Source organism: Coregonus lavaretus (genome assembly GCF_964263955.1).
Source record: "Coregonus lavaretus genome assembly, chromosome: 24".
Taxonomy (NCBI): domain Eukaryota; kingdom Metazoa; phylum Chordata; class Actinopteri; order Salmoniformes; family Salmonidae; genus Coregonus; species Coregonus lavaretus.
In genome coordinates this window covers 33,903,528-33,916,830 of record NC_140011.1, presented here as the reverse complement: position 1 = coordinate 33,916,830, position 13,303 = coordinate 33,903,528, and the positions used below count along the sequence as shown (strand labels likewise).

The 13,303-nt window shown below is 47.3% G+C and overlaps 1 protein-coding gene across 3 annotated transcripts in view; it reads left to right on the top strand.

Moving 5' to 3' along the window:
• The first annotated feature begins 2,565 nt into the window (after window positions 1-2,565).
• LOC311100167 (spectrin beta chain, non-erythrocytic 1-like) overlaps window positions 2,566-13,303 on the top strand; it is a 55,471-nt gene continuing 44,733 nt past the window's right edge. For all 3 annotated transcript variants that reach the window (XM_084140960.1, XM_084140959.1, XM_084140961.1), the window contains exon 1: window positions 2,566-3,207. In XM_084140960.1, the coding sequence (XP_083997086.1) occupies window positions 3,099-3,207 (109 nt within the window). In that variant the 5' untranslated portion in view covers window positions 2,566-3,098. The remainder of the gene's footprint in view (window positions 3,208-13,303) is intronic.

Genomic DNA, 13,303 nt, shown 5'->3' with positions numbered 1-13,303 from the left:
ATAATCGCACCAACTGTTGTCACCTTCTCACCAAGCTGCTTGGCGATGGTCTTGTAGCCCATTCCAGCCTTGTGTAGGTCTACAATCATGTCCCTGACATCCTTGGAGAGCTCTTTGGTGGAGAGTTTTGGAATCTGATTGATTGATTGCTTCTGTGGACAGGTGTCTTTTTATATAGGGAACAAGCTGAGATTAGGAGAACTCCCTTTAAGAGTGTGCTCCTAATCTCAGCTCGTTACCTGTATAAAAGACACCTGGGAGCCAGAAATCTTTCTGATTGAGAGGGGGTCAAATACTTATTTCCCTCATTAAAATGCAAATCAATTTATAAATTTTTTGACATGCGTTTTTCTGGATTTTTTTGTTGTTATTCTGTCTCTCACTGTTCAAATAAACCTACCATTAAAATTATAGACTGATCATTTCTTTGTCAGTGGGCAAACGTACAAAATCAGCAGGGGATCAAATACTTTTTTCCCTCACTGTATGATCAATCCATCTGTCACAGAATCTTTGATCAGTCCATCTGTCACAGAATCTATGATCAGTCCATCTGTCACATGATCTATGATCAGTCCATCTGTCAAGAATCTATGATCAGTCCATCTGTCTCATGATCTATGATCAGTCCATCTGTCACATGATCTATGATCAGTCCATTTGTCACAGAATCTTTGATCAGTCCATCTGTCACATGATCTATGATCAGTCCATCTGTCACAGAATCTATGATCAGTCCATCTGTCACAGAATCTCGGAGGGACGGGGAGAGGAAAACATGGAGGGTATGAAAGTGCAGGTAATGGCCCTCAGTGTGGAGCCTGAACACTGACAGCCTCAACTCGACCATGATGCCTCTCATTGACCTGCAGAGTGTGGTTGTTTCACTCCTGTGGTGTCCGTAACAGACCTCTTTATCTTTCTCTCTCTCTCTCTCTCTCTCTCTCTCTCTCTCTCTCTCTCTCTCTCTCTCTCGCTCTCTCTCGCTCTCTCTCGCTCTCTCTCGCTCTCTGTCTCTCTCTTTCTCTCTCTCTCTCTTTCTCTCTCTCTCTCTCTCTCTACATCTCTTCACTGACTGGAATCCCTAAGTGTTCAGTCTGTTCTGTGTTCTTGGGGAGAGAGGAATGTGCAGAAGACTAACCGAGTAGAGCCCCTAACAGCATCACAGTGTACAGTAGAGGCCTATCTGAGAGATACTATGTAGATCCTCCTCCAATATCTTCCCTCCTGGGGGTGGATCCCTCCTCTCTTCTCTTCCCCTGTCATATGGTTCACCCATCTCCCTCCCTGTTCACCGCTCCACTGTCTCACTCATGTCCATAGGCCAGATCATTATCTGTAATTGAAGTGTGCTTCATACAGGAGCTCCTGCCAAATTGTTGCATGTATACTTTTCCCTGCACAGCAAGCGGACAAGCCGTTTATAGCGGAAGGAAGCCTCTTTATCCCGAGGCGTGAGCACGCACACGCACGCACACACACAGAGAGACCTGCCCTCCTCATTACTGGCCTGCATGTTAACAGGGATGTTTGATATATGGTCCGGGCTGCGATGCGTCCGCCACTGAGCTCTGTGCTCCTCTCATCACCCCTGGCGACGGTGACAGAACCCCTCACCCCCCAGTGAGAGGCCTGCATCTGTTCTCTGGGCCTCATTAAGCCACTTCCTTCTATAAAGTCCTGGTCACTCTGAAGCCCCTGGCCCCTAGATCTTATGCTGAGAGCAGTCCACAGGTCCCCTATACTGTACCGCCTTAACAGACATAACACAAAGCAGGCCAAACACAGCCTATAAAACAACAGATCTGAACACCAGTGTCCCCTGGATAGGGCAGGGCAGGCTGTAGGGCTATACCCTAGGGGCTCCTGTATGATTGGCACAGACACTGGCTCTGGTGTGCCATATCCAGGTCACTAGAGGACAATCTGCTGCTGCAGGAAAATGTTGAGCACAGCAATGAGAGCAATGCACACACCTGTTATCTAGACTATTATTTCTGAGGAATGTATTGACTTTTTAATTTTAGTAGCATTAAATAATTGACATGCAGGAAATCAATGCTGAGAGGTTTTGATTAGGTGGGTCTCAGTGGACAGTGATTGCTCAGTGAAACCACACACACATCCAAACACACACACACCCAAACACACACACACACACACACACACACGCACTCTCTCTCTCTCTCCCCTGCTCGGGCAGGAAAGAGATGGTTGCTGCTGCTGACAGTTTCTCAACTACTTCCTTCCTGTCTTAACGGCTTATTTTAGTACATTGCAGTGGGGCAGAAAGAGAATAGAGAGATCATGTGTAAAACAAAGACGGAGAGGATGAGAGAACAACAAACGTATTAGCTGACTACTGTGATACACCTCCTACACTACCTCCTTGGCATTTAAAAGAATTGGAACGATATACCTTCGGCCTCACCCTATTGTACCTTGCAGAATGGTTTAATCCACCTCTCCACTCCTCCTGCCGCCCCTCCTCCACTGATCCAGCCCTCTGCCTGCTCTTCCCTCAGGCTCCTCCCTTAAACACACCTTACGCTAATGCCACAGCAGCAGGCTCTGTTTACACAGCTATCCGACAATGGCCTTTTCTCCTGCTGTGTGTGTGTGAGGCTGAATGCGCGCTCAAAGTTAGGAGGAACGGCAGAGCCAGTGTGTGTGTCAGTGTGAATCTATAGAGAACCTCTGCTGCCCTAAAGGTTTCTACTTTGCTGAGAGGAGTGTGGCAAAGACTTCAGAACAGGAGGTGAAAGAAACTAAGAAAAGAGAACATTTTGTTCTTAGTTAAAAACGTTCAGTGAAGAAGAAAACAAAGAAGGTGGAAGATAGGATGGCGTGCTCTGCCTTTACACTCTGGTAGAGAAGAAGGACTGGGATTTTAGGAGGGAAAACTGTGTCCATAAAAAACTGATTTTGGATTTGAAACCTGTAGATTATTGAGTAGAATCTACAGGGAGATAGCTAGCTCCTGTCCTGGGGACAGTCCTGCTGGCCCTGTGCTATGCTGGAGAGCCCACTGGCCCAGGCACGCTGCAGAGCTCCATACCTGAGGAGGTGATTTAGGCTGAGAGAGAGAGAGCTCCAACATGGAACTGGACCCACAGAGAGCGAGGGAGCCCTGTCTCTCCCCGGCAGCGTTTGTTAACCAGGTGCAATACTCCAACATCCTGGAAGGGAGGTTCAAACAGCTGCAAGGTAAAGCCAACTAATATTTTGACGCTATACTAGGCTGCCTGCCCTCGGGGAAGGTTGGATTAACACCTATTCTGGTATCTCCTAAACCTACTTGAATAAGAAATGAAAAAAAAATGTTAAGAGCTTTTTGGCTCCTGATGTATTATATATTATGTTGGGCTAGAGTGCAGAAGGTCCATCCAATATTCACCAGTTTAGAGAAATGGAGAGTGAAAAAATTTGTCCCCAAAAATGTTTTTTTTCCTTTATTCCTGGTGTGCGTGGTAACCTCTGGCCCGCTCCTAGAGTGTCCCCGTTTTTGTGGGCTGTGTTTTACAGGGTAGCTTCAGGCTCCTGTCCCAGGTCTAGCATCTTCAGAGCAGTTCGAGACACTGACTGGCTCCACCTGATCACCAGGCCACCTGGCCGTCCATATCCAATTACAGCCCTGGCCTCCGTCTGTGGCCTACGCCATGTGAGGTCCTGGGGAAGGAAGTCACCGTGGCCATAGTAAAGCAGGCACACAGTCAGATGAATACAAGCTGACTAACGTCTAGTTTTGCGATATTTCGTGGCAAAGGTGTAGATTTACCCATGCACTTGGTGATTCATTTAGGGCTTATCCCCTTATGCAAATATGGTAATCCCCTTTTTTAAGAAGGCCATAATAGGATTGAAGTGCTGTAGCAGATTAGCAGTAAGAACAGTGTAGTGTAGCTGTGTGTTATTGTGTTTATTTCGTCTATCTGGGTTGTGTGGGACCAGGTGTGCCTGGTTCCTATGAGCTGCACTACTCCCTAGTCATGGGCCATTAGGAAGGGTTATATTAGCAGAAGTGTTATGCAGTCAGTCAATGAAGCGATCACTAAAGATCACAACGTTTTGCCGGTTTTGTGTGCCTCCTCGTTGTCGTAAAGATTTACGAAACGTCGTCTGGAATGGAGCATGTTCAAAGAGTTGACTTGTGGGGCAAGTCAACACACACCCTACATGTTTGACATTCTTTGTGTGCTCTAACGATATTTCACCTCCTGGATTGGGCAATCAGTCCAGTGTCACTAAAGGCTCGCACACATGACACCGAATGTGGATCTAACGTTCTTCTGCTGATCATTCAGCACGCTGTGTTTTAGGGACCACCCACTGTAGTCGTTATTGTTATTTATTCCTTGTCACTATTTTCTATTTTTATTTGATATTTATCTTTAACTCTACATTGTTGTTAAAGGACCCATAAGTAAGCATTTCACTGTTAGTCTACACCTGTTGTTTACGAAGCATGTGACAAATAACATTTGATTTGATTTAGACGTCTGACTGCTGACATCTTTCACGCGATTCTACATGGAAAATCGGTGCGCATTCGGTTCGCAAATGACGTTCAGAGGTGCTAAGGACTCTCGGCCAGCAAACAGAGGGTTTGGGATTGATTTACTCCTTTAAATCCCCAAAGTATAACCTCCTTGACTCCCCCTCCTAACCATAGTTCAGTCCTGTGTGTCTGTTTTTGTCTGTCTGTGTGAGATCACCCCCTCCCCTTTACCAGTCAGCAGGATCTTTCTCTATGATAAACCCCTCACTTGAGATCCTATCTGTCACTTCCCATGTATTCAAAGAAAGTCAACATTTGTGTGTGTGAGAGTGACACACCCATTCCATTTGCTGACAGGGGCTACACAATGGCTTAGGTGGAGTTAAAATGGGTATGTAGTGCATGGTAAGTCTATGCTATCTTACATGTCCCTCCACTTGAAAAGACACAAAGCCTAAATCCCACCAATCAGTGTAAAGGTCAGAGTTGAGGACTGTTAGCTCTGCTCATAGGAGGATCCTACTCTTTTTCAGCAGGCTGGCGTGAAGTCGGAAATTTGCCTAAAGGTGTCTCAGAAGCTAGGTTTCCATCCAATTGGCGACAGATTTTCATTCTAAAATCTGCATAAAAACATAATGCGCATTTTCCCACCAGAGATGTTTCCATCAAATTGACCTGTTGCGGATAAAAGGCTGTGCGTGATGACGTAGTGCACATAAGAATACATTTTGAGGTTAAATTCCCATGTTAAATACGTTTCCATTGCATTTTCAACTCTACTGATGGGTTTTGTCACAAAAAAAATTGCGTTATAGGCTTAGCGAATGTACCCACTCTGGTCTTGGCAACAGCTCGCAGATACAGGAGAGGAGATGTAGGCTACTGAACTTGAAGCAGTGAATTCTGAGAGTGTGAATAATGTAACAGAGGTGTTTTTAATACAAAATAGGCCTAGGCTTACACATACAAAGCAGAACGACAACCTTTTCCAAATAATCTGTGGGACCAACAGATATTTTCATCCCAAAGTTGTCTGTCTGACCACCTGCTCCCTCCCACAGCATGGAAAATAACGACCATGCTGCAATGACCTCTGTTGTGACCCGCAGGTCCCTCGGGCATCCCGCGGGAATGTAGCCCTCTACCCCCAACGACTTTCTTGAGATCAATTACATGTCATTCTTCACCCTCAAGACTGTGAAATAAATTTTTCCCATTGGCAAAACATACTAAACATGGTAAAGAATAAACTACCACCACTGGGTGAATGTGTAACGGTTGAAAGGACTGTTGCTGAGTGTTTGTTGTTTCTTGGGAGAATGCTGCCCCCTCCACCACCACAGTACAGCACAGATCAGATCATGTTAACCGTGTGTTCATCATAAGAAGTTAAGCCAGGAGCCCTGGTTGTTTTACATGGAAAACACTTCTTGTTTAACATGGCAAACAAAACCATTCACTTCAAAAAAGGACTGTAAGTCCACTATTAGCCCTGTTCAACTGACGATACCAGTCTGGTGACCTAGTGGCTCAACACAGACAACACACATGCTAAATGATACAATGAATCATCACTATAACCAACCCAATGTTGGTTTAGTAAAGCGTTAACGGTATTGAGTGCCATGTTGATAGGCATGGTGAATTTGGTTAGGTAGTGTGTCATGGTCCAAAGGGTCACTATCCCTGGTGCCAGTCACCTCTGCGTAAACACTGATGTGATGGACAGGAAGGACAGCTCAGGAGCCATTAGTAGTGTGGCTCTATTCAAACAGAAGGAAAGGACAGGAATAGATACACTCATTTTTAGAGAGCGAGACACATCTGTTGTGTTCGGGAGCTTGTCAAAGGATATAATGTGGCCAATTTGGTACCAACATTTTCAGGAATAAGGGAACAACATTTTAGTCCAGTGTCACTAAATGCTCGCACACATCGCACCAAATGTGGATCTAGCGTTCGTCTGCCGATCATACCTTCAACACGTACAACTATAGGGTGGAGCTGTTCTACCTGATTGAAACACACATATAACCATAAAACCATTGATTAAATCCTGCTGTTGACCAGATAAGAGGTTAGAGAATGCCAGTTTCTTAGACCGGGGATAAGGGTCATTCCAACGGTCATTACACACCTTGTGGAATTGATTTGAAAATAATGATATTGCGTTGTCACAGTCTTACATAAGGGTGAGGTTTGAGTGTGATCTATATGATAACAGTGGTATGCTAGTTCCTGTAAGGTAGAATGTAATGGTTAAACTGATAGCATGGTCCATAGAGATATTAAGTGAAAAAAGCTGTCAATCCAAAGGTCACAGCACAGGGGCTTTTTGAATCCTCTTCAGACCAGAATGGCTGCCTTAACATAATTGGAGTAGGTAGAGGAGATAGAGGCCATCATTGTGGCTAACTTTGGTCTCAGGCAACCTGATGCACTGTAGTAGTGTAGGCTAATTCTTATGTAGATACAGATTAAGTTCTTGTCACCTAATCGCGATTGTGCCCATTTGGAGCATTTAAGCCCTGTGGAGTCGACGTAAATGTTAAGGGATTATGAGACTTGGTCCGGTCTTCCTTCCTCAGGCTATTGGCACGCCTGGGCTCCATTTCCTCAGCATTTTGCTCCTTTACTTTATTTAAGAAGTGAATAGGCACTTGAGGAGATCCATGTCCCATTCTAGGGTCACATTACAGATTTAGTAGCAGGCTATCCATGGACTCTACAGTAACTGATGCGTTCCAGCAGGTATATCTCACCGGTCATCCCCAAAGCCAACACCTCCTTCCAGTTCTCTGCTGCAAATGACTGGAACGAACTGCAAATATCTCTGAAGCTGGAGACACTTATCTCCCTCACTAACTTTAAGCATCAGTTGTCAGAGCAGCTTACCGATCACTGCACTTGTACACAGCCCATCTGTAATTAGCCCACCCAACTACCTCATCCCCATATTGTTATTTATTTTGCTCATTTGCACCCCTGTATCTCTATTTGCATCATCTTCTGCGCATCTATCACTCCAGTGTTAATACTAAATTGTAATTATTTTGCACTATGGCCTATTTATTGCCTTACCTCCATAACTTACTACATTTGCACACACTGTATATAGATTTTCTATTGTGTTATTGACTGTATGTTTTGTTTATTCCATATCGCACTGCTTTGCTTTATCTTGGCCAGGTCGCAGTTGTAAATGAGAACTTGTTCTCAACTGGCTTACCTGGTTAAATAAAGGTGAAATAAAATAAAAAATAAAACTCTAGATTACTAAACCTCCAAGTCCTAGTGAAGGCACCTCCCAGCTAGAGGCCTCCAGCTCAGAGTCACATTTCCAAATGATACCTTATCGACAAGAATGCTTTTGTTGACACAGTTGTATTTTTATTTACCGTTTCCTACTTGAGAAAGTAGCATAAGAATGACGTTTTGGGGGGCTTGAGGGCGTTTAGTTGCTCCCTGCATGCCGGTTGACGCCCATTTTGGGTCCAGATGTTATTATGACTGAGGGATGCCTCTGCTTTGCCTCCATCCCACGGGACTGGCCTTGGCCGCCCCCCTCTGCCCCTTCTCTCCCCACTAGCAGCCCCTTCTCTCCCCACAAGCAGCCCCTTCTCTCCCCACTAGCAGCCCCTTCTCTCCCCACTAGCAGCCCCTTCTCTCCCCACTAGCAGCCCCTTCTCTCCCCACTAGCAGACCCTTCTCTCCCCACTAGCAGCCCCTTCTCTCCCCACTAGCAGCCCCTTCTCTCCCCACTAGCAGCCCCTTCTCTCCCCACTAGCAGCCCCTTCTCTCCCCACTAGCAGCCCCTTCTCTCCCCACTAGCAGACCCTTCTCTCCCCACTAGCAGACCCTTCTCTCCCCACTATCAGGAGCAGCTGCACATGGCAGAGAGAGAAGCCTTGACCTGGGCAGGGTCCATAGCTCCACCTTCCCCAGTCACCATGAGACTGGCCTACTAAGTCAAGACAAGTTTAACCTCTCTTACTTTAAATTGTCCTCTGTTTCTCTCGTTCAGTGTTTTTATTGGGGTTTACGTGGACAGAGCTGGCACCAGATCAGGCAACACACTCCATTAGTTTTTATGCCTGTGCCCACAAACTGTAAAGAATTAAAAATAACCGGCGTCACACGTGGCTAGTCTGTGGTGGAGCAGCACGGAGGGCTGGGTCACATCTCAGCCCTACTCTGTGAAGTCTTCAGCAGTATGGGCGGTTATGTTATTGTAGAGGGGAGCAGGTGTGTTTTTGTGTCCTTCTGCATTTGTCCTTCAGCATGCTATCCTTTTGCAGAAATCTTTAGTCTGCTGTCATGCTCTAATGTGAATTTCAGGAGAAGTCCTTGCCCTGGCGCTAGTACAGTTAATATGACAGCAGCACACACTGTGCCTGTTCAGCCAGCCATCTTGCTGTGCTGTCCTTGGCTAACCCACAGAGGACAGGTGAGCCGTGGCTAACAAAGACATAGCACTGTACTGACAGGGGACTATAAATGGTTGCTGAAGAAAAATGCCATCGGTTGAATTGATCCCTGTACCAACTCTAAAGATTTTGGATATGTTACAAACACAGCCGTTGCCACATTAGTCTTTCTCAGAGACTCAGTGTTTTGGTGGAGCCTGTGTGTAGAAGCTATGTGTGTTTCGCTCAAAGTCTGGAGGTAGTGGTGTGTGTGGTTTAGGCTGCCTTTGATCTCAGACATCTCTGCTTGTGTAGTGACAGTTGGAGCAGTTAGTGTTGTCATGAGGGTGTGTTGGTGGTTGCCTGCTATTCCCTCACTTCCTCTCCTCTTTAGGTGTGTTTGTCTCCATCGATTTCTATACAACTCAGTTATCATACGTAGAGGGACCTGGTTGGATGCAACATTTCCTGTGATGCCTTTATTGCCTAAACTGGTTATGTGAACCAAACCGTTGCTCGACCTAACTTTGCATTTTCAAACATGGATGGGTACCTACACACACACACACTAATAAACAACGCAACATACAGTAAGCCTATCAGTACGCTGCATATTCCTCTAACACATGCATACTTCTAGCCCAGCATTCATCACTTTTATACTCTATTTACATTTACCAAGGCGGATTACAAGTCAAGGCACAGTTTTTCCCGAGCTGAACATTCGCTTGAATACAGAATAACAAGCAAACACATCAGAAAGTTAAATGTTAAACTACACAGAACAGAATTACAGTAAAAGGAATTGAAATCATTCATTACAATTCAAATGAATGCCGCCAGAATAAAGCCTCTCGTAAACAGATGTCGTCAGTCTAACGTCATGATGTGGTCTTACCTGTCTCCATAAATAATAGCCAGATTCTTTCTCTCTAGGCACCAGAGAGGGCTGTCAGACTGGGGGTGGTGGTGAGGTCCTCTGTAGTGCCCTTGGGCCTTGGGCAGGATCCTCATAATATCAGTGGGGAGTGTATGACAGAAGGCCGTAAAAGCTGACTGACTGATTGATGCTGGTAGTTTCCTTTTGACCAGAGGTTCTGGTATTGGTTACACAAGCAGGCAGGGAGAGGGAGGGAGGGAGAGGGAGAGAGAGAGAGAGAGAGAGAGAGCAAATTGACCACAAGTAAGCCCAATGAGATTGTATTTGAAAATAACAATCATTTCATATCTTGATTACATTGAGACACGATCCCATATATCTCTCTTTTTATTTGTAGGACTACTTGGGAACAGATTTCCTGGATTTATTTTTCTAACCAAAAACTCCAATCTTTAAAAATATATAATAATAATAATAATAATAATCACTTGCAGGCCAGTTTTTGACCCCCGGGTCGCCTGTTGCTGACCCCTGCTTTACAGGGGCAGTAGGGATGAAGTACTTTGTAGGAAGGAACCCTGAAGGGTGATAGAGGGGGAGAGAGATGAAAGGAGAAGAAGAGGACTCAGGAGAGTAATGATTAGCAGACAGCCAATACCAGGCAGGCTGGCTAGATGCTTGTTTTGAATATGTGTGCTGCTGGGGAATGTTGTGAACCAATTCATCTGCAGAGAACACTGGTCAGTGGTAGTAGGAAAACAGTACTAAGGAAACACACACACACAGGATGTGTTGAGTTCTAATCAATTGCTCCTAATATCAATTGTACCTAGATATCTACACTGCTCAAAAAAATAAAGGGAACACTTAAACAACACAATGTAACTCCAAGTCAATCACACTTCTGTGAAATCAAACTGTCCACTTAGGAAGCAACACTGATTGACAATACATTTCACATGCTGTTGTGCAAATGGAATAGACAACAGGTGGAAATTATAGGCAATTAGCAAGATACCCCCAATAAAGGACTGGTTTTGCAGGTGGTGACCACAGACCACTTCTCAGTTCCTATGCTTCCTGGCTGATGTTTTGGTCAGTTTTGAATGCTGGCGGTGCTTTCACTCTAGTGGTAGCATGAGACGGAGTCTACAACCCACACAAGTGGCTCAGGTAGTGCAGCTCATCCAGGATGGCACATCAATGCGAGCTGTGGCAATAAGGTTTGCTGTGTCTGTCAGCGTAGTGTCCAGAGCATGGAGGCGCTACCAGGAGACAGGCCAGTACATCAGGAGACGTGGAGGAGGCCGTAGGAGGGCAACAACCCAGCAGCAGGACAGCTAGAGCCCTGCAAAATGACCACCAGCAGGCCACAAATGTGCATGTGTCTGCTCAAACAGTCAGAAACAGACTCCATGAGGGTGGTATGAGGGCCCGACGTCCACAGGTGGGGGTTGTGCTTACAGCCCAACACCGTGCAGGACGTTTGGCATTTGCCAGAGAACACCAAGATTGGCAAATTCACCACTGGCGCCCTGTGCTCTTCACAGATGAAAGCAGGTTCACACTGAGCACGTGACAGACGTGACAGAGTCTGGAGACGCCGTGGAGAACGTTCTGCTGCCTGCAACATCCTCCAGCATGACCGGTTTGGCGGTGGGTCAGTCATGGTGTGGGGTGGCATTTCTTTGGGGGGCCGCACAGCCCTCCATGTGCTCGCCAGAGGTAGCCTGACTGCCATTAGGTACCGAAATGAGATCCTCAGACCCCTTGTGAGACCATATGCTTGGCCCTGGGTTCCTCCTAATGCAAGACAATGCTAGACCTCATGTGGCTGGAGTGTGTCAGCAGTTCCTGCAAGAGGAAGGCATTGATGCTATGGACTGGCCCGCCCGTTCCCCAGACCTGAATCCAATTGAGCACATCTGGGACATCATGTCTCGCTCCATCCACCAACGCCACGTTGCACCACAGACTGTCCAGGAGTTGGCGGATGCTTTAGTCCAGGTCTGGGAGGAGATCCCTCAGGAGACCATCCGCCACCTCATCAGGAGCATGCCCAGGCGTTGTAGGGAGATCATACAGGCACGTGGAGGCCACACACACTACTCAGCCTCATTTTGACTTGTTTTAAGGACATTACATCAAAGTTGGATCAGCCTGTAGTGTGGTTTTCCACTTTAATTTTGAGGGTGACTCCAAATCCAGACCTCCATGGGTTGATAAATTTGATTTGCATTGATAATTTTTGTGCGATTTTGTTGTCAGCACATTCAACTATGTAAAGAAAAAAGTATTTAATAAGATGATTTCATTCATTCAGATCTAGGATGTGTTATTTTAGTGTTCCCTTAATTTTTTTGAGCAGTGTATTACACTTCCTTAGTAATCTTACCCCTCTCTCAGTCCTAAGTCCACCCTGTGCCCTGTCCTCTGTCCTCAAGGCAGCCCTGTCCTCTGTCCTCAAGGCAGCCCTGTGCCCTGTCCTCTGTCCTCAAGGCAGCCCTGTGCCCTGTCCTCTGTCCTCAAGGCAGCCCTGTGCCCTGTCCTCTGTCCTCAAGGCAGCCCTGTGCCCTGTCCTCTGTCCTCAAGGCAGCCCTGTGCCCTGTCCTCTGTCCTCAAGGCAGCCCTGTACCCTGTCCTCTGTCCTCAAGGCAGCCCTGTGCCCTGTCCTCTGTCCTCAAGGCAGCCCTGTGCCCTGTCCTCTGTCCTCAAGGCAGCCCTGTGCCCTGTCCTCTGTCCTCAAGGCAGCCCTGTGCCCTGTCCTCTGTCCTCAAGGCAGCCCTGTGCCCTGTCCTCTGTCCTCAAGGCAGCCCTGTGTCCTGTCCTCTGTCCTCAAGGCAGCCCTGTGCCCTGTCCTCTGTCCTCAAGGCAGCCCTGTGCCCTGTCCTCTGTCCTCAAGGCAGCCCGGTGCCCTGTCCTCTGTCCTCAAGGCAGCCCTGTGCCCTGTCCTCTGTCCTCAAGGCAGCCCTGTACCCTGTCCTCTGTCCTCAAGGCAGCCCTGTGCCCTGTCCTCTGTCCTCAAGGCAGCCCTGTGCCCTGTCCTCTGTCCTCAAGGCAGCCCTGTGCCCTGTCCTCTGTCCTCAAGGCAGCCCTGTGCCCTGTCCTCTGTCCTCAAGGCAGCCCTGTGCCCTGTCCTCTGTCCTCAAGGCAGCCCTGTGCCCTGTCCTCTGTCCTCAAGGCAGCCCTGTGCCCTGTCCTCTGTCCTCAAGGCAGCCCTGTGCCCTGTCCTCTGTCCTCAAGGCAGCCCTGTGCCCTGTCCTCTGTCCTCAAGGCAGCCCTGTGCCCTGTCCTCTGTCCTCAAGGCAGCCCTGTTCCCTGTCCTCTGTCCTCAAGGCAGCCCTGTGCCCTGTCCTCTGTCCTCAAGGCAGCCCTGTGCCCTGTCCTCTGTCCTCAAGGCAGCCCTGTGGGGTCCATGGAATGGTGAGAGGTGCCAGGCCTGGAGCACTGAGGGATGCCCTCCCGCTTGTTGAGATCAGTCAGCAGAGCCACCTGCCACTGGACTAGGGTTACAGCACC